Below are 27,795 nucleotides of genomic sequence, written 5' to 3'. Positions count from 1 at the left end.
CGTTTCCATTTTGAGTAGCGAAAAATTTCCATTTGGAAGAGGTTTTGAATTAGCTTAATTTACCCTGTTATAATCTAAAAGAGAAATAAACAAGAGAAAAAATATATTTATAATAAAATTGAATTTGCAAAAATATGTTACCCCTAATTACAACCCTGAAATGTGACATCTCTTATTGAGAACAGGTACTTTATTGGTATTTGAAAACTAACGGAAATTTTTAAATAGAGAGTAAAAAATCTTTCATGGTGTAACTGTTAAATCCGACGGGGGTGCTCCTGAGTGCATGATTTGTTCTTATTCCTGGTCTTTTCTCTTTTCCCATCTAAAACAAGAAAATCTCTCCAAAAAAAATCAAATCCGACGGGGGTGCTCCTGAGTGCATGATTTGTTCTTATTCCTGGTCTTTTCTCTTTTCCCATCTAAAACAAGAAGAAAATCTCTCCAAAAAAAATCATATTTCCGGCGTTTCCTATTGAAGCATTTGCAGACACTTCAGAAAAACCCTTTTTGTTCACGAAGTTAGTAATTATTTCATTTGAAAACTTCACGTGCCATTAACAATAAAGATTAGCACTTAATTTAACTCAAATTATCCAGAAACAATGACATAAATGTTAAACAAAGCAAATCAACAACAGTCACCTCATTGTGTTTTTCATTGGAAAACATGGTCGATCGATGGAAAATTCGATGGTGAAAAGGTACACTTTTAATTTTTCTGAGAAATTAACAAATTAAAATTTGTGAATATGAACGGATTTTCGTTTTATTTAAAGCAAAATTGACTTTATGAGGGGTTTATGAAACAAATCTAAAAAATGAAGGGATAGGGACATGCGATGTTCAAGGAAGATTGTCCTTGAATCCTCCTCTATACATCCTTGAGATATCCTTTGATACCAACATCCTTGGATGTACCGTAATTGATTATAAACGATATTTTTCAAATATTTCGAAAAATTTCTTAAAGATCTTTTTCTTAAGATATCTCAGAAACTTGACGTGATGGACCACAAGTTTCTTCTGGAGAAATATTCAGGATACATCAAGGAACAAGAAACTACTCATCATTTTCCATCCCAAGAAAAAAAGTTTCATTTTGTTGTACTGTGTAATAATTTAGTATTGTATTCATAATGGAAAAAATGACGTTTCCATTTGGAGTAGCGAAAAGTTTCCATTTGGAGCAGGTTTTGAATAAGCTTAATTTACCCTAAAATGCCACTTTGGGTTTTAAAGTGTTAAAAGAGCCGAATTTGCGAGAGTTTATTACTGTAATATCTCCCCCTTGGTTTTTTCCATGGAAATTCATCAGATTTCTCCAATATTTATCCACGCGGCTTTATTTATTGGGTCTGGCAGTTGGCGTCATAACCTTTTTTTTGACATTTGTCATCGCGCAAGGCATCGCAAGGTGACACACGGTGCTCTGAGAAGGGTGTAATTTTTGTGCGTGACTGAAAAGGCGCATCTTTCTCTCAAGCCAAGTGACAGAAAGTCCAATACGGTCTCAAAAAATCCACCAAAATCTCCATCATCGGTGGATTAAAGTGTTTTGTGTGTTATCAGTGTGTATTCCCGGTTAACTGGCTACACCATGGAGAACACATATGGCATTAGTGTAGACAATCGCTATGAATTGTTCTACATTGACGATGAGACGACGGATCCCCTTGAGACAGTGATAACGGTTAAAAAGAAGGCACCAAAAGAGAAAACAGCACCAATTCAGGCAAAAGATGCTGCTGCACCACAGCCAACAGTCCGGAAGATACCATCGGCAGCGGCTGAGAAGGAAAATAAGTCAGCTATGATAAATAATCAGCAGAGGGCAGCACAGGCAAATCGTACAGCCCCCAAGGCCACTAACAATGACAAAAGGCAGATGCGTGATGATAAACCCACCGCCCCAAAGCGCGATGGTTAGTACCCCCTTTGTGCCCCCCTTTGCGTCCCTCCTACCTTTTGTCAGATAAACTTTTTTTTTAAATCTTTTTGCCGGTTTGCTTCTTCATTGCACCACGTGCTATTGGCCATTTTCGTTGTGTTTGGTGCCTTTTCGCGAATTTTTCTTTTTTTTTTAAATTTGTTTTTTTTTTTTTGAATTTTTGTGTGTTTAGAAACGGTCGAGAAGAAGAACAGGCGCAATCGTGAGGCAGATCGTGGTCCTCCGGTGTCCAATGGATTGTCCGATGATAAACCGAGAAGGCGTCGCTTCGATGGGGCACCGCAACGGGGTAAACGGGAATTCGATCGACAATCCGGAAGCGATAAAACTGGTGTTAAAGCTGTGGACAAACGCGATGGCGGTGGGGCTCACAATTGGGGCTCACCGAAGCAGGAAGTTATCGATGAATTGGTACCCAAGCAACATCCTGCCGAATGGAGCGAAGGTCAGTCTTATTTATTTATTTTTTTTGAGGCATTTGTTTTTTTCTTTTTAATAACATTTCAATGAGAAACAAACCCCAAATGAATTATTTTATATAAACAAATATTGAAAGAATAATAATTTGTCAGTTACAGCAAATAAATTCGAGAAAAAATTATTTATTATACTAAAATAAAAAAAAAATCTAAAAGAATGCACAATATGCAACATCGTTGATAAAAAAAAGTCTATCTGCAATGTATGGAATTTTTTTGCAAATAGCACAATTTGTTTATTATATTTATAACGCAAGACTTGGAGTTCTTGGTCAGTTTAACTGATTTATTTCCAAAAATCGATCACCTTTTATACACAAATTTTTATTATTATTATTATTATTATTATTTCATATCACAAACAAATAGGGTTCGCCCCTCTTACAATGTTTGGAAAGAAGAAAGTTTGAAAAAAAAAAAATACAAAATTTGAAAAAAACCAGATTAAATGTAATAACCCGGCCAATACAGTGTTAACAACTAGCTGCTAGTTGTTAACAGAAATAGTAACAGAGCTGTTAATTTGCCGAACAAACATCACCAACTTTAACATGAAAATGTCATAGGAGCAGAGCTCGTGGCGGATGATAGATGAACTATCTAACAGAATTCTAACAGCGTCGTTACCATTCTGTTAATTTTTATATATTTTTTATTGGTTGTTTTTTTTTAATTTTAAAATAAAAAAGCGTGAATTTATTATTAAAAAAAATTATTTATTAAGGTATATTAAATTTCTTTGAACATTTTAACATCAATAATAAGAAAAAATCGAAGAAAAAAAAATAACTTCGACAATTAACTTGAACATTTTTAAAAAAATAGTTTAACGTCAACAACTTTCCTATTCCTATCTTGACTATTCCTATCTTGAAGAGCATGAAGAAACGCGAGGCAGCTCGTAAAAAATGGAAGCGCAGTGGTCTCTCTTCCGATCGCGCTATCTTCATTAGTTTGCGCAATAGAGTTTCGTCCCAGATTCGCAGAGCTAAAAAAGCGTATTACTCACGGTGTCTCGATACTGATCTTCCACCTAATATTCTCTGGAGAAATATCAGACGGCTTGGCCTGAAACCATCTCTTCGCTCTTCAGTTGCATCTGGCCCTGATGCCGATCAACTAAATAGGTACTTCACTTCTAGTGTGGCGGCTGCACCTGTTACCTGCCCACCATTGCCTCATGAGCCTTGGGAGGGCTTCGGTTTTCAGTGTGTGTCGCCCCAGGAAGTAATTTTTGCCATCTCACGTGTTAGATCTGAGGCAAAGGGGGATGATGAGGTCTCCTTGGCTTTTGTTCGATTGATTCTCCCGGTTATTCTACCAATCCTATGTAGCACATTTAATTTCATTATCACTTCCTCTTCCTATCCAATTCTATGGAAGTCAGCTTTGGTAATACCCATTCCTAAAGTTGGTAACCCAGTGAATCTGTCGGACTATAGACCAATAAGTCTATTACCCGTTCTTTCTAAAGTTTTTGAGGCCTTACTTCTAGAGCAGATCACTGTTTATTTAGACTCTGCGCGTCTTCTTGCTGAATTTCAGTCAGGATTTCGCGCTGGGCACAGCACTACTTCTGCATTACTTCGTGTACAACATGATATTGCTCAGTCTCTGGATAATCGTAAATTTGTCGTGCTACTTCTTTTAGATTTTTCCAAAGCTTTCGATAGCATTCCTCATGACCTCCTTTGCTTTAAACTGTGCCAAAAATTTAATTTCTCTTCTCCCGCCGTGTCTCTGGTTAGGTCCTACCTCGGTGGACGCACTCAGAGAGTCAGGGCAGGTGGTCGCTTGTCTGGGCCTGCAAGTTTGCTTTGTGGCGTGGCTCAGGGGTCGCTATTGGGCCCACTTCTCTTCTCATTGTTTATAAATGACCTTCCGTCGTCCTTACTCGGTTGCTCTTACCATCTATATGCAGATGACCTGCAAGTGTTTTCTGATGGTGACCCAAGTAATCCAACAGAGACTTTTAACCACCTAAACATGGTTTTAGCTCGCATAGAGTCCTGGGCGATTCATAATGGCCTTCATTTAAACCCTAAAAAGTCACAGGCCCTTATAATATCTAAAAGGTCGTTGTGTGGTCCGATTCCACCTCTCACAATCTACGGAGAATCGATTCCGTTTGTTGAGAAAGCACGCAATCTCGGCGTCATCTTCAATTCGTCCTTCTCCTGGTCAGACCACATTTCTCATATCAACCAAAGAGTTTATTGTACTCTGCGGACGCTTCGTAGGTATCGTGAGCTCACGCCAAAAAATACTCGACTTCTCTTGGTGAAGGCGTTGCTTATACCCATAATAACATATGGGGCTGAACTGTTCTTCGCAGCGGATTGTGACACACTGCGGAGGCTATCTGTAACCTTCCACGGCTGTGTCAGGTACGTTTGTGGCCTCGGCCCCCGTGATCACATCTCCGAGCATCGCAATATCCTGGTGGGTTGTGATCTCCCATCACTTCTTCGTCTGAGAGCGGTGTCATTCCTTTTCCGTTTGATAATTTCTGGGAGACCGCAATACTTGGCCTCACTCCTGATTCCCGGGGCCTCTGCCAGGGTCCGCGGACTCTTGGTTCCTAGAGCTAGCTCGAATCAGCTCTCCCGCACGCTTTTTGTCAAGGGGATAGTTTTATATAATTCTATTCCCCCGAATGCCCGACTATCCGTTGACGGAATAACAGGGTACTTCCAGTCTCAGTCCTAATAAATTAATTTACTTTTTTTTTCAATATTGCCTTTGCCTTATATCCACTTACTTAAATTTTGTCAATAACCTTTTTTTTTTCTTTTTCTTCTTCTTTTGCCAAACATTGTAAGAGGGGCGAACCCTATTTGTTTGAGAAATTAATAAATAAAATAAAATAAAAATAAACTTCATAAATTTATGAATTTTATAAATTGTAAAAAAATATGAAAAAATTGACTTCGAAAACTAATTTGGACATTTTTTAAAAATTAGGTGAAGTCAAAAATTTCATAAATTTATGAAGTTTATAAATTGAAAAACTTATCAATAGAAAAATAGGAAAACTTAGAGAATTGACTTGAAAATTTAAAAAAATAGTTTAACGTGAACAATTACGTAAATTTATGGACTTTGTGAATTGAAAAGCTTATGAACAAAAAAAGGAAAACATTAATTATCCTCAAGAATTACAAATCTTATAAACAGGAAAATAAAAAAAAATTACTTTAGGTATTCTCGAAAACTTTTTTAGTCAAATTGATATTTCAATTTGACTGTTGAATCTGGCAGTTGGTTTTCACGGGAGAACCGGATCTTATTCTTTGACGCTTTGCGTATTGACTATTATGGGCAGCTGTAAACTCCAAAGACCTCCTCTTTTAAATCCTACTTTTTGAAGTCCGCTCGCAGCTAAAATACATATTTTTTAAGTTTTAAATTAGGAACCAAGATTAGTTTGAAATTACTCACCTTTCCATATATTGCACAAATTCGCGTTTGGATGAATCCTTTTTTCCATAATTCCCAGGTTATACTGCAGCATTAGGTTATCACAGACATAAGATCCTTGTAGGATTGCGTGAAATCTCCGCCTGCCGATTTAAAAGCAAATGTTTAAAAATTAAATGAAATTTACTCTCATTTACTCGATTTACTTTTTAAAAGTTATATTTGAAAGAAAATAAAGATGAGAAGTTTTAATATTAAGAGAAAATTTTCATATTTTACTGATGAAAATGAAAAAAAAATAAATAAATAAAAAGCATGCTTACAAATTCGCCTTTCCAAAATTGTTATTGTAAGTTGTTCTCGAATTCTTGAAGGTTCCGTGGATTCTGGATCTTTTTGAATGCCATATCTGTTACAAATAAAATAAAAAGAATATTGCAACAAAGCAAGATGTGAATAAAAGGGACTTGAGATCTTTCCTCAAGTGGTTTTCAGATTAGATGTTTAGCCCAGTAACCGAAGGCATAAAAAATACAAACAACAACCAATTTTATTGGTTTTTCAAAATTTTATAGACCTTATAGACCATTTACCAATAATAATTCAATCTTAATTCAAATTTTCCAAAAATATTGGACTGATAAAGAATTAGATAAGTTAAGCCATGTGACTAAACCTCAGGTCTGAAGCCCGTATAATACTCTTTAGATCATATTGATAAACAACAAACAAAAAGTTCTAATTCGTGAAACTCTAAAGATTCTTTCACCTCTGTAAAATTTGTAATACATAAATTTCCTGGACAAACGCTACTGAATGAGGAAGAATTATTGTAGACAAGGATAATTGAGACTAATATCCACTCCCGGTGGTATTGTGACCAAGAATTTATCAAAAGCAAGAGTAAAACTTTGAATGATGGAAGTTCAAAGATTTTCCTCCATTTTATGAGATTTCAGTCCAAATTTTCCAGACAATCGTTACTGAATGAGAAGGAGCTAGTACAGACACGGATAATTGAGACTAATGTCCACTCCCGGTGGTGTTCGGACCAAGAAATTGTCAAAAACAGGAAAGAAATTTTGTATCACAGGGATTCGACGGATTTTCTCAATTTTTTTGGGATTTCAGTCCAAATTTTCCTGACAAACGTTACTAGAAGAGTAGGAAGTTTTGAAGACAGGAATGATTCAGTTCAAAATCCATTCCCGGTGATCTTCTGACGTGGAATTTATCAAAAACACAAGGAAGACTTTGACGCGACCAAGTTCACAGATTTCCTCCAATTTTATGAGGTTTCAGTCCAAATTTCCCGGACGGACGTTACTGAATGATGAGGAGCTATTGTAGACAGGGATAATTAAGACAAATATCCACTCCCGGTGGTGTTCTGACCAAGAAATTGTCAAAAACAAGAAAGAAATTTTGCGTTTCCGGGATTCGATGGATTTTCTCAATTATTTTGAGATTTCAGTCCAAATTTTCCTGACAAATGTTAGTGGAAGAGTAGGAAGTATTGAAGACAGGGATGATTCAGTTCAAAATCCACTCCCGGTGATCTTTTGTCCAGGAATTTGTCAAAAACAAAAGGAAGACTTTGACCCGCGGAAGTTCACAGATTTTCCCCAATTTTCTGAGGTTTCAGTCCAAATTTCCCAGACAAACTGGTCCAGGTGTAATTCTGAGGTGTATAAATAAGACATAACACCTGTTCTCTAGACCCTCTGGCCAGGATTTTGGCAGTCAAATGACTCTTAGAAGTTTCCTCATTTTCAGCAAATAAAAGTGTACTTCAATGTAACCTTACACTTTTCTTAGTTTTCTAACACAATTACCTATTTCTTTGGTACTCACCTCATTATTTATTTTGCAGAAAATTAAGATCTGGACACAAGTTTTACACTTTTTCACAAGTTTCACAATCACCGCATATCAGTCAAATGTCAAAAGCAAAGTATTTGCGATCGACCGCTTGGAGCGCTAAAATACCTGAAAAACCTAACAGCACTGGCATGAATTTCATGCCAACCGTCACCTACTTTCCATTTGCATGAAATTGTTAACAGCGGCTGTTAACATTCTGTTACTTTTCGCTGTTGGTTGTTAGAAATTCCTAGCCGGGATTTACAAAGGCTTTGACGCTCAATTCTATCGCTAAACCGGATGACATTTTGCCCCATATTCACGATTGAGAGAGAGTCTACTGCAGAGGTGTGCAAGAAACCGTTGAAACCGAATTAACGTCAAATGAAACATGTACATCAATGGTCAAAACGCTACTATAACAAACTTATTTTGACGTTAATTCGGTTTCAACGGTTTCTTGCACACCTCTGGTCTACTGTAATGTGTAGACACCTTTACCCTAGCTCTGTGGGCACTCCAGGAGAGGTCGCCATAAAGGTTTCATTGAAATCCCCGGGGAAAACAAAGAATTTTCATCGGTAATGTCTGTCAAAGAAGCTCTTCAAATGTTTGTTTGTCTTTTGTTTTCTTTTTTTTTAGGCGAAACCCGAGCAGACGGACAAGATGGCGGTGCAACGGATGAACCAGTGAATCAGTCACCAAATCAAGATGAGGAAACCAAAGAGCTCACCCTGGATGAATACAAGGCACTGCGTGCGGGCAAATCTAAGCCACCACAGTACAATTTGCGCAAGGCGGGCGAAGGGGAAGACCTCAGTCAGTGGCAGAAGATGGTGGCGCTGGAGGCGAAGCGACAGAGTGGGGTGGATGATGGGGAAAATGATGCGACTGCTGTGCAACAGAGGGCGACACGTCAGAAGCACATTCTCGATATTGAATTTCACTTCAACGACGGACGCCGTGCAGGGCAAATGGGGCGCGGTGGGCGCGGTGGGAGGGCTCGTGCGAGTGGTGGAGGGGGTGGGGCAGGTGGAGCAGGAGGAGGCGGTGGCGGTGGTGGGGGAAATACCCCAGGCGGTGGACGTCAAATGGCTCGCAATCGACGCAATGATGGGGTGAGTTTTTCTTCAAGATGTTCTTTTTGGTGTTTCTTTTTCTTCTTTCATTTGTCAGTTATTTTGACATTTTCAAATTTAAAAATGTCAATTTTCTTTCTGTTTTTTTTTTTTTTGACAGGAGGACCGCGAGCGACCACGTGAGCCGCGCAACAGTGAATCAACTCGTTCGCATTTTCGCGATGATGCTCACTTCCATGCAGCCCCAAAAGTGGACGATGAGAAGGATTTCCCGTCCCTTGGGCTCCTAAATGCCTCGTCCATGGTGCGTCAGGCACCCAAATTAGTGCCCATGTACGCCAAGGAGGACGCCACCAAGTGAATTTCTTTCTTTTTTTTTATTAAATTTTTGGTAGAAGAACGTTTTGGGCACCATGAACGCGTCTTCTTGTCGAACTCCTTTCTTTTCATTAAAAAAAAAAAAAAAAAAACAACAAAAAAAACCTGCGCCCGTGCCGCTTTTCTTGGTTTTTTTTTTTAATTTTACTATATATTTTAGATCTACAATCCTGTTTGTGTTTTTTTTTTTTAAATTTTTCTTTACCACCTAACTAAACCGAAAGAGAGAGAAATGAAAAAGAAATATGGGTAAAAGAAAAAAAAAAAGAAGAAAAACACAATATAATTCTCTTTTATTCATTTAAGTTTTTATTTTGTCGAATTGAAAACAGAAATGTCAACGGAACATTTTTAAAATTTTTGAAGTAAATAAACAATTGTCATTCAATATGAATTAATAAAATGAGAGATGAATAAAAAAAAATGCAGTAAGAAATAATGAATTGTAGTGTAAGATTTGAGAAAGAAGTGAAAACAAAAAGAAATAAATTAATAAAAAAAAACCAACCTATAACAGACGAAAGCATGTGTTTTTTTTTTCAACGATTTTTTGTCAGAAAGGGAGATTTCGAGAGGAAAAGCTAGTGATAAGCCTAGATCCAGCTTATACGGGTTTCAGACCTAAGGCTTAGCCATATAGCTTAACTTCTCTAACTTCTTCTTAATCAAGATTTTTTCAATAATTATCACTTAAGATTGGTCAACATGGCGAAGTGATCCACTAAATTTTGAAAAACCAATAAAATTGGTTGCTATTTTGAATTTCGAGACCATTGGAAACTGGGCTAAGCCTTAGGTCTGAAGCCAGCCTTATTGTAGGTGAGATTCTTAACATGTGCTAACTCGGAGTGCATGCAAATTCGATTTAGAGCTGAAATTGTGAGTCGCCATTCAGTTATTTTGAATCAAATTCGTGAAATTATACAAGTTTTGTATTAAAACCAAAATATCAAAGATTTGGATGAACTGACAGAAAAGTGTTATATGGGTGAAATGTAGACCAGAATGTTCTCTATAATTTTGCCGTAGAACTTGAACTCATCGATTACTCAGAAGCCAAGATAATCGAGGTTTTTTGTTTCTTAACTCGTTTTTTCATCCAGAGTTCCCCAAGTAGTCATTTGTTGAACTTCAACTATATCAAAGAATTGTTGTATTTTGTGAGACTTTCCATTTAAACCCCTATTTTAAGTGTCTTGGTGGAGTAGAGGCAGTCAAATTGGCATCTGAGTGATTTCAAAGCGTTATTATGGGAAAAATCAATTTTTTCACACTTAAACGGCAAAATCGGACAGATCGCATTATCTGATCGAAAAATGGTGTATGGACGAAATATAGAGACAAATATCCTCTATAATTATGTCAAAGTAATCATCAAAATCGGTTAAGCACGTGTCGAGATAATTGAGGTTATGTGATATTGAAATTGGTTTTTCGACTGTGGCGCCCCTGGTGTTGGTCCCACGAAGTTCAAATATTCTAGAAAGTTGTAGCATTTTGTGAGATCTTTCGTTTAAGCACTCATTCATCAAAATCGGTCACATACAACCGGAGATATTGTAGCTTCTTAAGCTCAAAATCACAATGCTTCACAGACACTAGACTTTATTTGAGCACAATATTAGCCGAACTCCCCGATTCTGTCACTTGCGGTGCTATTTATGACTTAACATTATTGATAAATATCGCTGACTGAATCGGGACGTTGCAGTAAATACAAATATTTTAATTCTACATTTAAATTAGGGTATATCCGCGTTCCGCAACACTCCTCCTCCCTTAAGTGAATGGCAGGATACCTAGGCTTTATTGTTTGAGGAGAAAGTGGCGGATTACAATATACGTTATTTGGTTAAATTAAGACTAATAACAATACAATGATAATACAATAATAATAATAAAATAATGTAATATATTATTTCAATCTATAAAATTACTATAACTTAAAATTGATAAAGTTTTATTGGTTTTATCGTTGTCTAATTTATTTTAGTATTACTTTAGTGTCTTTTGTTTTGTTTTGTATAAATTTTTTGAATTTGTATTTATCCTTATAATTATTATTAGCATTATGCTTCCCTCCCCTCTTAAAATATGGCGCAGAGATAGGCATGTATCCGAATGTAAATATATTTAGGCAATTATTATTGATTGTCTGGCATTTGAAAATGTAGGCTCTTCCTCTGTTTCAGAGTCTGGGTAGGTCACAGTGGGGATGGGATTTGTTATTGTAGGTGTAATAATTTGTTCTCGAGATATAGGAGGTAGGGATGCTGGATACTGAGGTTGTTGGGTAATGTATTGAATGACAGGTCGCCCTTTATTTCCCGATTTTCGTTCCGCCTGTCTATTTCTGAAGTTCTTTATTCTAATATAGATGTATAACCCGAGAGTTGCTACGACTATTAGTGATATATAGCCTGGAATATGAGGTACTATATTCTCAATAATTTCGGAATTTTGGGAACTCTGGAGGTTTTGTAAATTTTGGGTCTCTTGTAGTAAGTCATTTATATGTTTTGTATGCGTGTTTGAATCAATTGTTAGGGGTGTTAATGCAGGTACCGTTTCTAATGTCATGTTCAAAGACCTTACTTCTCCGAACCTTGCGACTGTTTTGGTTTGAGTCAGTGAATTTAACATGATTTCGGACAAGACATGAATGCCATTATCGTTTATACGACAATTTTTACTAAGTTGTATTATACCGTGTGTAGGGAGGCCCAAATCTATGATTTTAGGGGTATTCAAACAGCTTATTTGAACTTTTCTTTCGTGAGTTAGTATGAAGAGAAATGCGTCATTTTTCAAATGTAACCAGATATTTAGATTGGCTTTACTTGGAACTAGCGTACAACTTTCTGCGTTATTACGAATAATTGAAAATTCGCAGGAAGATACTGAAGATGTTCGCAAAACTTTCACAGGGCAAATGGGAATCTCTCTAACTCGCCTACATTCATTAAACTCATGTGTGCTCAATAAGGCATAGAAATCTTGTTTTCTGTCTACTGCAATGTATGGGTGTTGTATATTTATCATCACATAAGAATTTTGATTGATCTTCGGCAAAGCAGTGATAAAATACATTTTGAAAGATGGTTTTCTACACAGAGGAATTTGGATAAAGGCAGTGATTCTATCTAAAGATCCTATAATAATTACTTTCGCGATATCATACATTTCGGATGTTGTTAATGGAGGAAAATCAGTTCCATCTGGGAGTGTGGGGCTAAGATTTTTGATCTCATCTTCAAGATCATCAGGGGTGCAAAAGAAGAGGATGACATTTTCCTACTGTAGCAGAATGTGTAATAACTAACAGTTGATCGAGATCATGTTGAATTTTAGTAATCTCTAGAATTATTATATCCTCCAAATGACGCAGTAATGCCATATGGTTTTCTTTTCCTTCCAAAATGTTTATTCGATTTATTATTTCGTTAATTCTAGTCTTACTATTATCTAGGTCATATTGGGTCTCGTTAATTTGTGAAAGTGTTGCGTTTATTAGAGAAGTATGTAGATGCATTAAGTCTTGTAAACGATGATTTTGACCTTGGATAATCTTCAGCTTTTGGTCTATTTCTTGGACATCTTCCTCAGTGGCGGTGCCAAAAAGAAATTTTGAGGCATATCCGATGATGTTGAACCATGCCCTTTTTTGACGTCTCCTTTTTGGTTTGGGATTCAGCAGATGGTCCACCACGTTGAAAGTGTTTTGGCATGCTTGAAAATTAGACTTCATTCGCGAAACAATTTCTAAACATCGGGTTCCTTCCAATGTGCTGTTGATTATCATTCGTTTACAGGTCGTGCTTACGCTTTCAATGTGTTTCTTCAAGATTACTATATTTTCGATGAAATTGGGTAGCTCGATGGAAGCAGCTATTGTCCAATGTGCACCTGTTAGACAGACATCTCCTAGGCCTTCGATATAGGTATTTTCACTTTCATTTAAGGGTAGTATCTCGTATGGTATATTGATGGCAGCACAGGTAGTAGTTATACACAATCCCCACAGTAGGATGATAATAATCGCAGTTTTAGCTGGAAATTGGAAGTATTTTCAAAATTCGCTCTTTTCTTACTATTCATTGAAAAGTTTTAGTAGATTATTGTGGTAGGTCTTTTCTTTTGACCCTATCTTTATCGTGGTATTGAGAGGGGAATCAATTCTCGTGACAGTGTAGGGTCCTTTCCGTTTTTCCATGAGCTTCGATGATTCTCCAATCTTAGGCAAGGATTTATTTATTAAGAGAACCTTGTCTCCCACTTTAAATGTAGTAGGATTTAAATTTTTGTCATAATAATTTTTGGTCTTTTCTTTTCGGGTTTTTAAAATTTCCATTGCAAGATGTTGTGTGGTTGCTAATTTCCGCCTAAGATCAGTCGCGTAATCGTCTAATGTATATATGGGATCATTATAATGTTGGGCAAGGGAAGTTATGTCAAGTTTTTCTCCAAATATTAGTTCATGGGGTGTGTAATTATGAGAATGGTGTACTGAGGAATTGTATGAGGCTATGGCTTTTGGGATCCATTCATCCCAATCGTGTTTACCATTTTGTGTGAATATTCTAAGGAATTCACCCAGAGTGCGATGGACTCTTTCAATACCACCTGATGTCTGCGGATGGAATGGGGATGCTTGAATTTTCGTGAGCGATTAAAATTTTGCATACTTGTTTAGTTGTAAAATGTAATGTAAGTTGTAATGTAAAGTTATATTTTTTTTAATGTCTGTACATAATTGTAAAGTAGAAGGTTGAAGGAATCTAGGATATTTTTTGCAAGTTTCTAGCTATTTGCTATGCTGTAAATATTTATGCTCAAAAATGGCGAATTTTTGAATTTTCAAATTCATAATTGATTTTATTTACTTTTTATACTTCAAATTTCTTTTAAGCAACCTTTTGGTAATAAAAACTAGAATACTAGAATATTACTTAAATTTTTGGGCTATTTTTGTCCCTATTGTTCATAGAAGCACACTTTCCAAGTTGGACTTTTCAAGGTTACAGTAGACTCTCACTCAATCGGCTCTTTCTCAATCGGGCGTCAAATTTTGTTGACAGTTTTCACGCTTAATTATGAAGCTAATTCGCTCAAATTCGCTGTAGTTCTTCCTATTTTATCGTGATTCTTTATAATTGAGCGCTTTTTGTGGAATTTACAAAGGCTTTGACGCTCAATTCTATCGCTAAACCGGATGACATTTTGCCCCATATTCACGATTGAGAGAGAGTCTACTGTATATGTAAGACTTATCATTGATTATGTTTCCCAGTTTAATTTTTATTGTTGATTTTAAGTCTGTAAAATGTGTCTCGTCGTTAAAGGGTTATTAATAGCGCCCCTAGCGGTGGTTTTATGAACTTGCGATGTTAGAAGGGGAAGTGGCATTTCACGAGAGCTTTCCAAAAAGCCATCACTTTTTAAATTCTGACAATTAGAACTGGAGTTATGAACATTTTAAGAATTTATTTTTGGACCGTAATAGCTCGGGTCAGGGGGATTGGGGGACCTTAAGTTTGGTAGTGATCGAAAGGCCTAAGGGCTAGATATAACATACTAAAATTTGAGCCGAATCGATGCCATAGGGGCGGAGCTATTGAGGAAACAATAAAAGGGGGTATTCAAAATTGTGTCAATGTACCAATTTGCAATTTTCACCCGATAGGGTGAAAGGAACGTCTATTGACACTTTAAGAAGTCGTGTCAGCACCTATTGACACCCTATTCTGTACCATTTGGGATATGAAATTTGAACATATCTGTTTATAGTAAAAGGTATATTACAGAAAAAACGTTATATTACTTATATTTTACTAGACACATTAAATAATTTTCAACATTTTCACAAAAGTGTCAATAGGGGTTCCCTGTCGAACAGACGTTCCTCTGACCCTACATAACCTTTGCCGAAAACAGCAAGTTGATATCTTTCTTAGTTCTGGAACTGTCTTGATACGATTAAAAATAATGATAATTACCAAGTCCGGATTGTGAATTATGAAATGACAGATGAGTATCAAAATCGGCGTCCACACAGCCACGACGTAAAGCAGAAGAAGAAGAAGAAAAGTCCGGAATTGCATCAGGAAGCGACGCTGAATAGGCCGTGAAACATAACCTAAGCCCAGAAGAAAAAGGCTTTTCATGGCGACAAATGGGCTTTTTATTGGTAAATCAGCTAAATTATTTGTTCTCTACAATTTCTTATTCTCTTTTTCTTTTTCTTTTATGCTGTTCTTCCATTTATTTCAATTACAGTGAAATATAATAATTTGATATCTATTTAATAGTTAAAGTTTCTTTGTACATTTAATGCTGCGGGATATTCCATTTATTTTCTGGCACTTGAATTATTTGTTTTTCTTTTTTTTTTTTTCTTTATTAAATTGTCAATTTTATGGCACTCAACTGTGATCAGTTTATCATTGTCTTTTATTTTTTTGCATTTTTAATCTTTCATTTTAACCATTTTCCTTGCTATTTGAAAAAAATTATCTCTGAGAATGTAGTGTTTGGTGTATTAATCTGGGCGAAAAAAAAATCATAAAAATTAAATCGAAAAAAAATAATCGAAAAAAAATTAACTAACTAATCTGCACAGTTTTTTTTTCTTCATCATCCTTCATTAATTAAATCTTTTGAAAATAATATTATCAATTAAAATAAATACCCAAATAAATCAATAATAATTATTTGTATCGTTTCTTATACTTTTCTTTTTTTTTCTCTTTTAAGATAAATAGGGTTATAAATGTAACTTCTTGGGCTGTTGTGGCTTGGGGGCGGGGGCGGGGGAGGGGGTAGGTTCCAATGTCCCTTGAAATGCTACTGAGCACTTGTGTCCAGAGGAAATGGTGCAGGATTGAGGGCTACCAGACAGCTCTTATTCCCTGTGACGATGTGACGTAAGCTGAGCTCGACTGAGGACACTACAGTTGCAGACTAAACAATGGTAGTGAGTCTGACGACCGCTGTAGCTACACGTGGCGCCATCTGCCTCCGGACTCAGACAATTCTCGCTGTTACTAACTTTCCGGAAACCGGCCAAACGAATATATTCAAGTTTTGTGTGTTGTCGGCGATGGGCAACAACTTTGTTGGTGTCCGAACAGATAAAATCGCATTTGAGACAGTGAAAGTGCGAACTCTTGTTGCTACTTCCTGCAATTAGAAACAGAAATTCATACTGATAAATCTAGTACAATTTACTATTTGTCTACATAATGACAATGTGTTTTCAGCTTTCATGGTTTTGATACTTCTTAAAATAATATAAGCCAGTGATAAGCCTAGATCAGCTTATAGAGGTGCGATTCCTTCATTGCAAATTTGGATTGTGGCAAATTCGAACGATATTTATACATAAATAATGCAGATTTCGTTTAAATTTTATGTAACTTATTATCGCTATTAATGAGGAAAATTGGATGAGAAATGTATAAAAGTACCTGAAAATCTTTAAAGTCGATTATTTCGGAAACTATGAGAGATAGAGGCATCAAATTTTACATCCGTTTAGAGCCTCCTTCAGGCTTGATATGTGCAAAATTTCACTTGAAAATTAAAAAAAAAAATGGATGAGAAATGAATAAAAGTGTCTGAAAATCTTCAAAGTCGATTATCTCGCAAACTATGAGAGATAGAGGCCTCAACTTTACATTCATTGAGAACCTCTGTCAGCGACACAAAACGTGATTTTTAACCGGTTTAGAATCGGTTTTTCAAAAAAAAAAAAACTAATGGCACAGAAATCGTCGTACGCGCGCGTAGATATATTTAAAAAAAATATATATGAAGATATCTCTATCCAATCCAGAGATATTGCGTACTACGGACGGCCGGCCGGACGGCAGCCGGACCCGAAATTACCGGCTTATGAATTTCGGCATAAGGGTCTTCAAAACATCTACCCTGTGAATTTCAGCTCGTTCGGAGTACTTTGAGAAAATCCGAGGATTACAATAGGTCTGATTAGAAGGAATCACACCTAAAAAAGAGCTTTTACCATTCCATTTTTGATCAATTCCCCGTAATTTTTAATAAGAAAAATTTTTTTTTTTGGCTTTAGCAAACTTTCAGATTACGAAATCCTCCGAAAGATTGGATTTCAGAACATGTTTTCTTTATCGGAATTATACCACCCAAGAAATCCATGAAGCAAAATAGCTGCATCATATAACTTTTTTGAAATAAATAAATAAATTTAAACTTTTTTGAAATAAAGAATAAAATAGTAGTAGATACATCAAAATTTTAGAATACTATCGGTTTTGTTCAGTACAATGTTATTTTGACTTGACTATGGTCTTAAGTCTGTCAGAAAATGCATTGGTAGTTTGTACGAATGCCAGCCTTCCGAATGCCCTGCCATTTAGGACGAAGGGCTGTCTTCAGATCATCGACATTTCGCTATTTTTTAGTCCTATGCTTGACCAAAAAAAATGACCGGGAATCGTTGAGGTGCCCCAAAATCGAAATACGTTTGTTTTTAGCCAAATCTTACTTGGAGCGTGATTTCTGCGACGGTTTCGAGTAGGATTTCGAGTCTTATTCGAACTTACAGAATAATTTATCGACATTTTTGTATGCTCACGACTTCAGAGGTACTTTCGAGACAATTTTCAAATACACATTGGCATCCATATCGATGGTATGCAGCCCAAAATCCCAGTGGAAATCGATAATTGGCCATCCCGGAAGTCCAGGCCTTCAAATACAGTGGTCTTTGATTTCCTGTGACCATTCGAATGTCCAAATTATCGTAAGATTCTCCCTTCATGTAGACACAATCATTTTGTTTACTGATCAATTGGTCAAATTGGAAAATTTTTCTCATTGAAAAATTCCAAATTCTGCAACTAGTCTTAAACCTGCAATCCAAGGTACTTCTTCGCTCTATCGAGTATAACTTTTTTTTTAAGGATTGATAAAATCTTGTTGTTTTCGGGATTTTTCAAGTCTTCACATGGAGGTCCTTTTCCACTTGGAGAATACGTTTTAATTTTAAACATTTCACAATTTTTTTTCCCACTCTGTAGCTACAACTGTGATTCATAGGCAAAATAATCGAGGGATTGCACTATTTTTTTTTTGTTTTTCGATAGAGTTCGAGTCGGTTCGAGTAGTAAAAGCAAGGTCTCAGGTTTCAGGTAAATTTAAAGTTGCTCAAATTTACCTTTAGCACGGAATACAGTAGACTCTCTCTCAATCGGGAATATGGGGCAAAATGTCATCCGGTTTAGCGATAGAATTGAGCGTCAAAGCCTTTGTAAATTCCACAAAAAGCGCTCAATTATAAAGAATCACGATAAAATAGGAAGAACTACAGCGAATTTGAGCAAATTACCTTCATAATTAAGCGTGAAAATTGTCAACAAATTTTGACGCCCGATTGAAAAAGAGCCGATTGAGTGAGAGTCTACTGTACCGTTATTTTAGGTCAAATGTTAAAAGCTGTGACACTGTAGGAAAACGTCAGATTTTTGAGGTCCCACAAATGTGTATTTGGGCCTCCACATTTCTAAATCCGGCCATGCATATATCCTGGAATTGGCAACGAGACTGGGATATTAATTATCGCCCAATTTCAGGTAAATACATTACACCTATCGTGTGAAAAGGAGGCATTTGACCTTGAATAATTCAAGATGGCGATTTTTCCGGTGAAAGGTGACTAAGGACAAAATATTCAACTGGACTACCTCCAAAACATATCCAAAAATAAACGAAATCGCCAGGGTCAATTTTTTGCAAAATTAGAAAAACCTCATTAACAAGTAAGTAAGTATTCAAGACCGGAAGTTGATATCTTTTATACGGGCTTCAGACCTAAGGCTTAGCCATATGGCTTAACTTCTCTAATTTCTTATCAGTCAAGACTTTTTGGAAAATTTTGACTTAAGATTGGATTATTAAAAGCAAATGATCTATTAAATTTTGAAAAATCAATAAAATCGGTTGCTGTTTAAGGTTTTGAGACCCTTCGGAACTGGGCTAAACCTCTAGTCTGAAGACGGTCTTACCGTTTAAGCTCTAGGACGTCTCTCTTTGAATTTGAGCGGTAAAAAGAGATAGTTCTTCCTGTTCGAATTTCCAAGTGCTCCAGTGCTCATTTTTATTAAAAAAAAAATCCTCAAAATCCTAATATTTCCGAACATTCCGACTGCTAATTTTCGTCACTGAGAATGCTTAAACTGTATCTGTAAAACCGAGGTTGCGCAAGAACCGTTTGAAACCGAATAAACGTCAAAATGAGTTCGTTTTGGGTTAGAATTTTGACGTTTGTTCGGTTTCAAACAGTTTTTGCTCCCCTGTGCGTGTCAAAAGAAGCAAAAAGAACTTACCAGTTGCCTTGCTGTAGGCACAACTATCATAACCACATCGCATATTGGCACGATACTGCTTAAAATCATCTCCCATCAGTTTATCTAGTCTCTCATGGCGGGCTGTATGTTGCACAAAACGTGTTTTATCACAGAAACTGTAGAAACAATCATGGCGACAGCAATGAAAGTGCGATTGATGATTGCGATAGCCACAATTGCTGAATTTGCAATCCTCATTGAAGCGAAATTTGAGGTAACCTTGAGGTATTGGTTCATCTTTGAACATTCTACAGCTCCTGGTGACATCATCCTCAATCCGGGCCTGCTTCGGTGGTGGCCCAATTGATAGTGGTCCCCTGAAATTTGATGTTGATGGAATATCTTCAGGTCGTGGAATATCTAAGAAGGGATAGAAGCCCTTGTACATCATTGTATGAGGATAAATGGGCATTTGACCAACTGGAATTTGACCAGTTGTTGCTGGTGTCTCATCTTCAGTCCTTCGGGACATTTGGTGCTTAATTGTGTGCAGGGTCAGTCGAGATTCCTCGGAAAAGGCCTGAAATATTTATGTTTTTTGCCGTTTTTTTTTTAACTGAAAGACAGATTAAAGTTGATGGATATCTCACCTGATTGCAGTAATCACAGTGATGATGAACCTTCTTTTTTAGTTTACAAAATGGACGACTACAGTATGTAGTCAATGATTCGCCACATTTAGCCTCACTGGGATCACTACTGTCTGAATTTTCTGGGAAAAATGTTCCAGCTGCTCGAACAACTGCCAAAAAAAATTCAAATTCAAAATGCCAACTGTCAAAAAAGTAAATTATAAAGCAAGGATGAGCTTAGAGAATCCGCCATGATTTTTGTGCTAAATGCGTGGGGAAATTTTTAAATTAACGAATAATTGGATATTGGAAAATCTCGATTTTCTATGCAAATATGAAGAAAAAACGTTTAAGGGAGTTGAATTTAATAGATATAAATATGATAAATGTACTAATATCCGATTGAAAGTAGTGCAACTCCGCAAGACGCAGAAACTTGAGTGGTCCGCAAAATTGGAAGTGATTCACAAAATGAGTCCTATACGAATGAAATTGTAATTTTTTATTCATTTTAAATCGGCAATTTGTTGATACGGACCACTTCGATTAAAAGAATTAACTTCTATTTATATCTCTAAATTTCCTTGAAATTAACCCAGTTGACCAATACTTTGACAGTTCTTCTTAATTGTAACAAATCCACTTTATTACTTTTTAATTTACACGCGCTCTTGGCAAGCTCCAAGCCAGAACAACCAACTTTTGCAGGGGCGATCCTATTTTTATTTCCACGATCGCCCCAATTATTCTTATTTTATAATATAAATATGTACTACATAATCACTTATCAGTAGTAGTACTCGTAGCATTCGATATTTTATTGAAAAATAAAATAAAATTTTATGGCGCTGGCCAGGTCCGGATTTGGAAATGTGGAGGCCCAATGCCTATTTGTGGTGACCCCAAAAATCGCAACTTTAAAATTTTATATAATATATATCGTTATTCAATGCTACAAGTAAATTTAAGCAACTTTAAGTTTACGTGAGACCTACGGCTTTTCTTTTAATACTCGAAACGACTCGAACTCTATCGAAAAAAAATAACAAACAATACAATCCCTCGGTTTTTTGCCTATGATATGACAGTTACAGATACAGGTGAAAAGCCCAAACGAGTATATTTCTCTAAAAAAAGGCATTGAATAAATGAGCAGTAAAAAGTTAAAATTGATCAGTAACAAAAAACTTTGAAACAGTGATATTTTCGTCCAAATCTTGGCAAAGGGAAAATAAAGGGCTTTACACTTTATATGGAACTATTTTAAATATTAAATATATAAATTAGGTCCATTTTTGTAAAGATTTAAGGTTTTTACTGATCATAATTAGATATTTTACTGCTCATTTTTTAATTTTTTACTGCCCATTTAGAACTTTTTACTGATCGTTTGTTTTTTGCCAAAAAAAAATTCTGGAACGTTGAAAATTAAAACGTATTCTCTAAGTAATACGAATTATAGAACATAGAATTCATAAAATCTGCTTATAATGCTCTTGATCCATCTCTGTGACTACTTAAAGTAAAGTGGCGAACTCTCAATGGGTTTATGATAGCCTTCTATAGGAATTTCAACACAAAATTCTCATTATAAGCCTTGTCAAGGTGTATTAAAAGATTTGTGAAGCCTTGGTTCTGTAAGGCAGCTATTTTTTATGTACCGTCGTTGCGGGTGACTTTGCACTCGGGGGGTGACTTTGCACTCTGCTGTCCGTAAGACTTTCATAAATTCTAGCACTTATTGATAGTGTTCGCCAATCCGGTCTACCATGTCAAAGTATATAGGGCTATATTATGTACCAAGTAAGGTGCAATGATCTCCAAAAGGATTCTTGTAGTTTCAGTAACAGTCAATGAAATGCAAATATAGGTATTTTGTCAAAAACCGACTCCGTGAAAAAGTTATCTGAAGGTGCAATTCCAAAATCGATTTCAGAGTAGCAAATTGCCCAAATCCAATCTAAATTTATCTGGCTAGAATAATCCACTTCGATTTTGTTGATTATTTTTATTAAAATATTTTTTTCCCTATTATCTTCATAAGACCGCATGATTTATGTTATAAAATTGCATATAATGGTCTTTCTAAAGCTTTATTATTGAAGTATTTGGCTAAAAATTATCCAATTTTGTGGGAACTTAAGATAAAATGACCGAGATCTACAAGATGGTATGGTCGCGATCTTGATTTGACTTTTCTGTCCGCCATTTTGGATAACTGTCAAAACAAAAGTCTCATCTGATTGAGCTGAAATTTTAGTATGTTGTAGCTGATGCCAAGGCCTTTTCAGAACATATATAAAATCCGACCTAGGTCAAGTGATTGTCTGGATATAGGGGCTCCAAGTTCAAAATTTTGACATTTTCATGAATACAGAACTACAGGGAGCTTCTTTTATCAAAACCATCACAAAAAAGACAGCGCTATCGTTAGGCGATGAGATCTAACAAACAAATAAAAAGAAAAGTAATGTTTTTGTTTATAACAGCGCATTATTTGAGAATCTCAAAAACTGTTTTCGCAAAGATGAAAAATAAAAAAATATATTAAATGCATTTTTCGTTTATTTTTTTTTAAATTATGTTAGAGTAAATAAATATATAAAATTAAAGACTCTACTATTTTTAATGGTTACTGATGCATTTCGTTTAGGTTTCAAATATTGAAGATTAAAAAATAAAGATTGCCAAAATATGAGTATTACAAAATTTTAAACTTTGAGCCTCTGTATCAAGGTAAATACCTGACGTAGACTGGAACATAGATACGTTTTAGAAAGGTCTTGACATCAGCTAGAACATACTAAAATTTCAACCAAATCGGACCAGTTTTAGGGTTTGACAGTTATTCAAAATGGCGGACAGAAACGTCAAATCAACATGGCGACCACGTCAACTTGTAGATCTCGTGCATCTTACCCTTAGATGTGAAGATCTTCATTGTCGTTTATTATCAGAAATTGTTGATTTTTTAAAATTTATTAAAAAGTGCAAAGTCACCCGCACCTTATCCCAAGCGCAAGCCTTTTTTCTTGATTTTTTTAACATAGTAAAATTTTATAAAATTAATGCTAGTGACACAAAATCCATTCATTAACAACTGAATACAAATAATTTTATCCATTCACCCCCCTCCCTTCACTTTAACTGTCCATTTTTAGAGGGTAAAGTTGAAAAATAGCGAAAAAACGTGCAAAGTCACCCGCAACGACGGTATCTAAAATTAAAAATTTAAATTAAATTCAATCTTTCGGAGGATTTCGTAAACTTAAAGCTTGCTAAAGCCACCAAGAAAATTTTTTCTTCAAGAAAATTACGGAAAATTGGTCAGAAATGGAATGGAAAATACTCTTTACGAATCTCAAAACTTTTTTGATTTTTTGATTTTTGTTTTTCAAAAATTCAATGCTAACCCTATTTTGATTATTTTAGTTTTGGGACCTAATGAGGAAAGCTTTAGCGAGATATTCCCTAATACTTCTTTGAAGGCGACATTGTAGCTTCCTTTGAGAAAAGTTAATCAAAATTTTACCCAAAATTCCTTTAGAGAAAATCCTTTGTTGACAGTCGCTCTTAAGGTTCAGCCGGGTCGTGGAGGGAAATTATACAAAATTGGCCATTAGGGTTACCAATAAGTTGTCCCGCGTTTTTCTCAATTTGGCGCGTTTTCTTTTCAGCTCATCCTCGTTATAAAACAAGAAAATTCACTTACCGCTAACTCTTTCGTCATCAAATTGCGACTGATGCCCCTCTTCGGGTTCCCGTTTAACAGGAACAGCTGACGAGGTACCGGAAGAATTAGTGGAGCCACAGGAAGCTGATGATGATGAAGAGCGCCTCCGACGGCGATTGTCACAAACATGAGTCTGAGCATGTGTTGGTGATACAAAAGAAAAAGAGCACTTTGTGCAGTGAAAATGATGAAGGAGCTGCAAATTGTCCAAAAAAAAAAAGATTTTTAAGGTTAAAACACTCAAATAAATCAGCAAACAATTTCTCCCACCTTTCGATTTGAACAACCGGTAAAATAGCAGTCAGTGGTTTGGTCAAAAAATTCAAAATGGGAATCAATGGCGGCCATATTGGAATCTGGAGTATGATCATTGGATCTTCTGGTACCCTTTTCTAATTTAAATGACGTAAAAATGGCCTGAGGTGACTGAGCTACCTGCGAAAGAAAAAAAGAACGATCAGATTTAGCGTTCAAGGTCAGTGGCACTGGAGTGTGTAAAGTAAACTAACATTGACACTATTGTAGACCTCAACAACGCGATTCTTGGGTGGTCTTCCGCGTTTTCGATTGAAAAAGCCGTCAATGGAGGTTATTTGTAGGAGATTTGCCGCCTGAGGTGTTTCCTCGTGACTCCGCATGTGTTGAGCTATTTCGGTGGGGCTGCTGTCGACGGTGGCGCCACATGCACAGTGAAAATGAGCCGTTAGATTGAGTGGTTCACTGGCTTCACGGCACGATGTCACAGTACACACACGCATCAATTGCTCAAAATCTTCTTGCGGACATTCCTAAAAAAAAAGAAGATACAGAAAAAATGAGCAAGAACCGTTTGAAATCAAATAAACGTCAAAATAAGTTTGTCCAGGACAAGTGGGAGCAATTCCTATCGTTTTGTATAGAAGACGAATAGTATGTCAAAAAAAGATAACTATCTCTTTCACGCAAAGCCATTTTCTGTGTGTGAGTAATCAAGTAAGTTTGACGTGTCCGTCATAACGCAGTCTTTCGAGCGATTTTAAAGCAAAGTTATCAGTCCTACAAAAACAAATCTTTGGGAAAAACCAAGTGGATTTAGGACATTTTTGGTCCTAGTCATTGAAAATCTTAAACCCATTCACTATCAGAATTTACAATTAAGCTCTTCTAACCTTATCAATTTGTCAATTTGTTAAAAAAAAATAATTGCACTAAAAGGGTCCCTTACCTGTGTGCCATCTTCATCTTTAATTCTCCTGTAGGCCACTTCATTTTCCTGACGTTCGTGTTTGCGTTTGTGACTGATCAATTGGCCACTAGAGTGCAGCACGTAGGAACAATTTTCACGCGTGCAGTGAATGTGATTTGCCACACGGGAAAATCGACAAGAAGGAAAGGTACAAGCCTCTGATTTGAGATATTTCTTAAAGCCATCCCGTGTCAATTGTTCATCTTTGATGTGGTACGTCTTGTGCTTCTCCATGTCAGCCTTATTCTTAAATGTAAACCGACAACCGCTTCGTCTGCAGTGAAAATGCGTCGTTCGTTGCCGTGCAAAGGCACAGTAATCGGTATTGCATTCCTCAGTAGCCCGAAAACGTTGAAAACTAAAGAGAGTGAAAAAAGGAACAAGATCAAAGGGAATGGTCCTTCTGTGCTGAATTTTGAAGACAAAAAAGGTGAAATAGGAGACTAACCCTTCCTGGAAAATGACTGAATCCTTGCGGTGGTAGTTTGAGTGCATCTGGACATCACTGGTACTGATGTAGACCTTGTCACAGTTGGTCCTGAGGCAGTGGTAATGTGTTTGTTTGCGATTGTGAGTGCAGGATGTGCCAAAATGGGCAGCACAGTCATCTGTGGCTGAGAACCTAAGGAAGCCATGTGTTAGGCTCTCTGATCGTTTTTTGTGCCATTTGATGTGCCTAATGATCTCTTCTTTTTTGCTAAGACACCGACCCTGGCAGTGAGTATCGAAGCAATGGTAGTGATCACGGATATTTTCAGCCTGGCACCTTTCACTGCCGCACTCCAAGAACGATGAGAACTTCTTCAGGTACTTGCCCAGAAGTGGTCCTGTTGTTGGAGTCACTGCAAAAGTTATCTTAGTTAGGAATTTAACCATCTAAATTCTCGTGTTTATCCCCTTATCAGACAATTTTCTTAAGAAGTCAATCAAAGGACCAGGGATCACATTCAAGGCTTAAACGAAAAATGCTATTTCACTTCCTTCCACAGAATTTTCGAAAGATTCGGAGTCGTTCTGCTATCAAAAATTGACAGAAGAAAGAAATTAATTGATGCACCAGAATAATCAGGGACAATGTTCACAAGAACGACAGGAAGAGACCATCGATACTTACATCGATGATAGCCACAAGGTCAAAAAATTTTTTGTCGAGATTTTGCAAATTCCGCAATGAAAATCAATTAGTAGAACCATTTCAAGTATTCTTTGTGAATTTCATCCAGAAATATTGAGAATTACGGTTTTTAGAGTGGATTTTCGATTTTTCGAAAAAACTGTAAGGGGTTAGCCTATCGATTTTTTTGGTCAAAAAATTTTTTGTCGAGATTTTGCAAATTCCGCAATGAAAATCAATTAGTAGAACCATTTCAAGTATTCTTTGTGAATTTCATCCAGAAATATTGAGAATTACGGTTTTTAGAGTGGATTTTCGATTTTTCGAAAAAACTGTAAGGGGTTAGCCTATCGATTTTTTTGGTCAAAAAATTTTTTGTCGAGATTTTGCAAATTCCGCAATGAAAATCAATTAGTAGAACCATTTCAAGTATTCTTTGTGAATTTCATCCAGAAATATTGAGAATTACGGTTTTTAGAGTGGATTTTCGATTTTTCGAAAAAACTGTAAGGGGTTAGCCTATCGATTTTTTTGGTCAAAAAATTTTTTGTCGAGATTTTGCAAATTCCGCAATGAAAATCAATTAGTAGAACCATTTCAAGTATTCTTTGTGAATTTCATCCAGAAATATTGAGAATTACGGTTTTTAGAGTGGATTTTCGATTTTTCGAAAAAACTGTAAGGGGTTAGCCTATCGATTTTTTTGGTCAAAAAATTTTTTGTCGAGATTTTGCAAATTCCGCAATGAAAATCAATTAGTAGAACCATTTCAAGTATTCTTTGTGAATTTCATCCAGAAATATTGAGAATTACGGTTTTTAGAGTGGATTTTCGATTTTTCGAAAAAACTGTAAGGGGTTAGCCTATCGATTTTTTTGGTCAAAAAATTTTTTGTCGAGATTTTGCAAATTCCGCAATGAAAATCAATTAGTAGAACCATTTCAAGTATTCTTTGTGAATTTCATCCAGAAATATTGAGAATTACGGTTTTTAGAGTGGATTTTCGATTTTTCGAAAAAACTGTAAGGGGTTAGCCTATCGATTTTTTTGGTCAAAAAATTTTTTGTCGAGATTTTGCAAATTCCGCAATGAAAATCAATTAGTAGAACCATTTCAAGTATTCTTTGTGAATTTCATCCAGAAATATTGAGAATTACGGTTTTTAGAGTGGATTTTCGATTTTTCGAAAAAACTGTAAGGGGTTAGCCTATCGATTTTTTTGGTCAAAAAATTTTTTGTCGAGATTTTGCAAATTCCGCAATGAAAATCAATTAGTAGAACCATTTCAAGTATTCTTTGTGAATTTCATCCAGAAATATTGAGAATTACGGTTTTTAGAGTGGATTTTCGATTTTTCGAAAAAACTGTAAGGGGTTAGCCTATCGATTTTTTTGGTCAAAAAATTTTTTGTCGAGATTTTGCAAATTCCGCAATGAAAATCAATTAGTAGAACCATTTCAAGTATTCTTTGTGAATTTCATCCAGAAATATTGAGAATTACGGTTTTTAGAGTGGATTTTCGATTTTTCGAAAAAACTGTAAGGGGTTAGCCTATCGATTTTTTTGGTCAAAAAATTTTTTGTCGAGATTTTGCAAATT

General features: G+C 36.0%; 2 protein-coding genes across 2 annotated transcripts in view; one reads left to right on the top strand and one right to left on the bottom strand.

Annotated features, from left to right (window-relative positions):
• The first annotated feature begins 1,378 nt into the window (after positions 1-1,378).
• On the top strand, positions 1,379-9,693 carry LOC129808699 (plasminogen activator inhibitor 1 RNA-binding protein-like). Its single transcript, XM_055858480.1, has 4 exons — positions 1,379-1,925; positions 2,124-2,396; positions 8,356-8,831; positions 8,953-9,693. The coding sequence occupies exons 1-4, from the start codon at positions 1,601-1,603 to the stop codon at positions 9,151-9,153; spliced, it is 1,275 nt and encodes a 424-aa protein (XP_055714455.1). The 5' UTR covers positions 1,379-1,600; the 3' UTR covers positions 9,154-9,693.
• Positions 9,694-15,333: 5,640 nt separating this feature from the next.
• The window catches only part of LOC129808696 (zinc finger protein castor homolog 1-like), a 49,581-nt gene continuing 37,119 nt past the window's right edge, over positions 15,334-27,795 (bottom strand). Inside the window, exons 4-11 of the mRNA XM_055858478.1 lie at positions 25,531-25,924; positions 25,062-25,440; positions 24,367-24,645; positions 24,128-24,292; positions 23,837-24,053; positions 20,143-20,294; positions 19,532-20,072; positions 15,334-16,349 (exon numbers count right to left, since the gene is read on the bottom strand). Coding sequence (XP_055714453.1) covers positions 16,072-16,349; positions 19,532-20,072; positions 20,143-20,294; positions 23,837-24,053; positions 24,128-24,292; positions 24,367-24,645; positions 25,062-25,440; positions 25,531-25,924 — 2,405 coding nt within the window. The 3' untranslated portion in view covers positions 15,334-16,071. The remainder of the gene's footprint in view (positions 16,350-19,531; positions 20,073-20,142; positions 20,295-23,836; positions 24,054-24,127; positions 24,293-24,366; positions 24,646-25,061; positions 25,441-25,530; positions 25,925-27,795) is intronic.

The sequence above is a fragment of the Phlebotomus papatasi genome, chromosome 5 (assembly GCF_024763615.1).
Source record: "Phlebotomus papatasi isolate M1 chromosome 5, Ppap_2.1, whole genome shotgun sequence".
NCBI classification, from domain to species: Eukaryota; Metazoa; Arthropoda; class Insecta; order Diptera; family Psychodidae; genus Phlebotomus; species Phlebotomus papatasi.
This window is presented reverse-complemented; position numbering and strand designations above follow the sequence as displayed.

Bases quoted from the DNA above. Each gene is read 5' to 3' on its own strand.
- LOC129808699 (XM_055858480.1), top strand. From the start codon at position 1,601: ATGGAGAACACATATGGCATTAGTGTAGACAATCGCTATGAATTGTTC. The intron at 1,926-2,123 runs GTTAGTACCCCC...TTGTGTGTTTAG, and splicing joins CACCGCCCCAAAGCGCGATG to AAACGGTCGAGAAGAAGAAC. The intron at 8,832-8,952 runs GTGAGTTTTTCT...TTTTTTTGACAG, and splicing joins GCAATCGACGCAATGATGGG to GAGGACCGCGAGCGACCACG.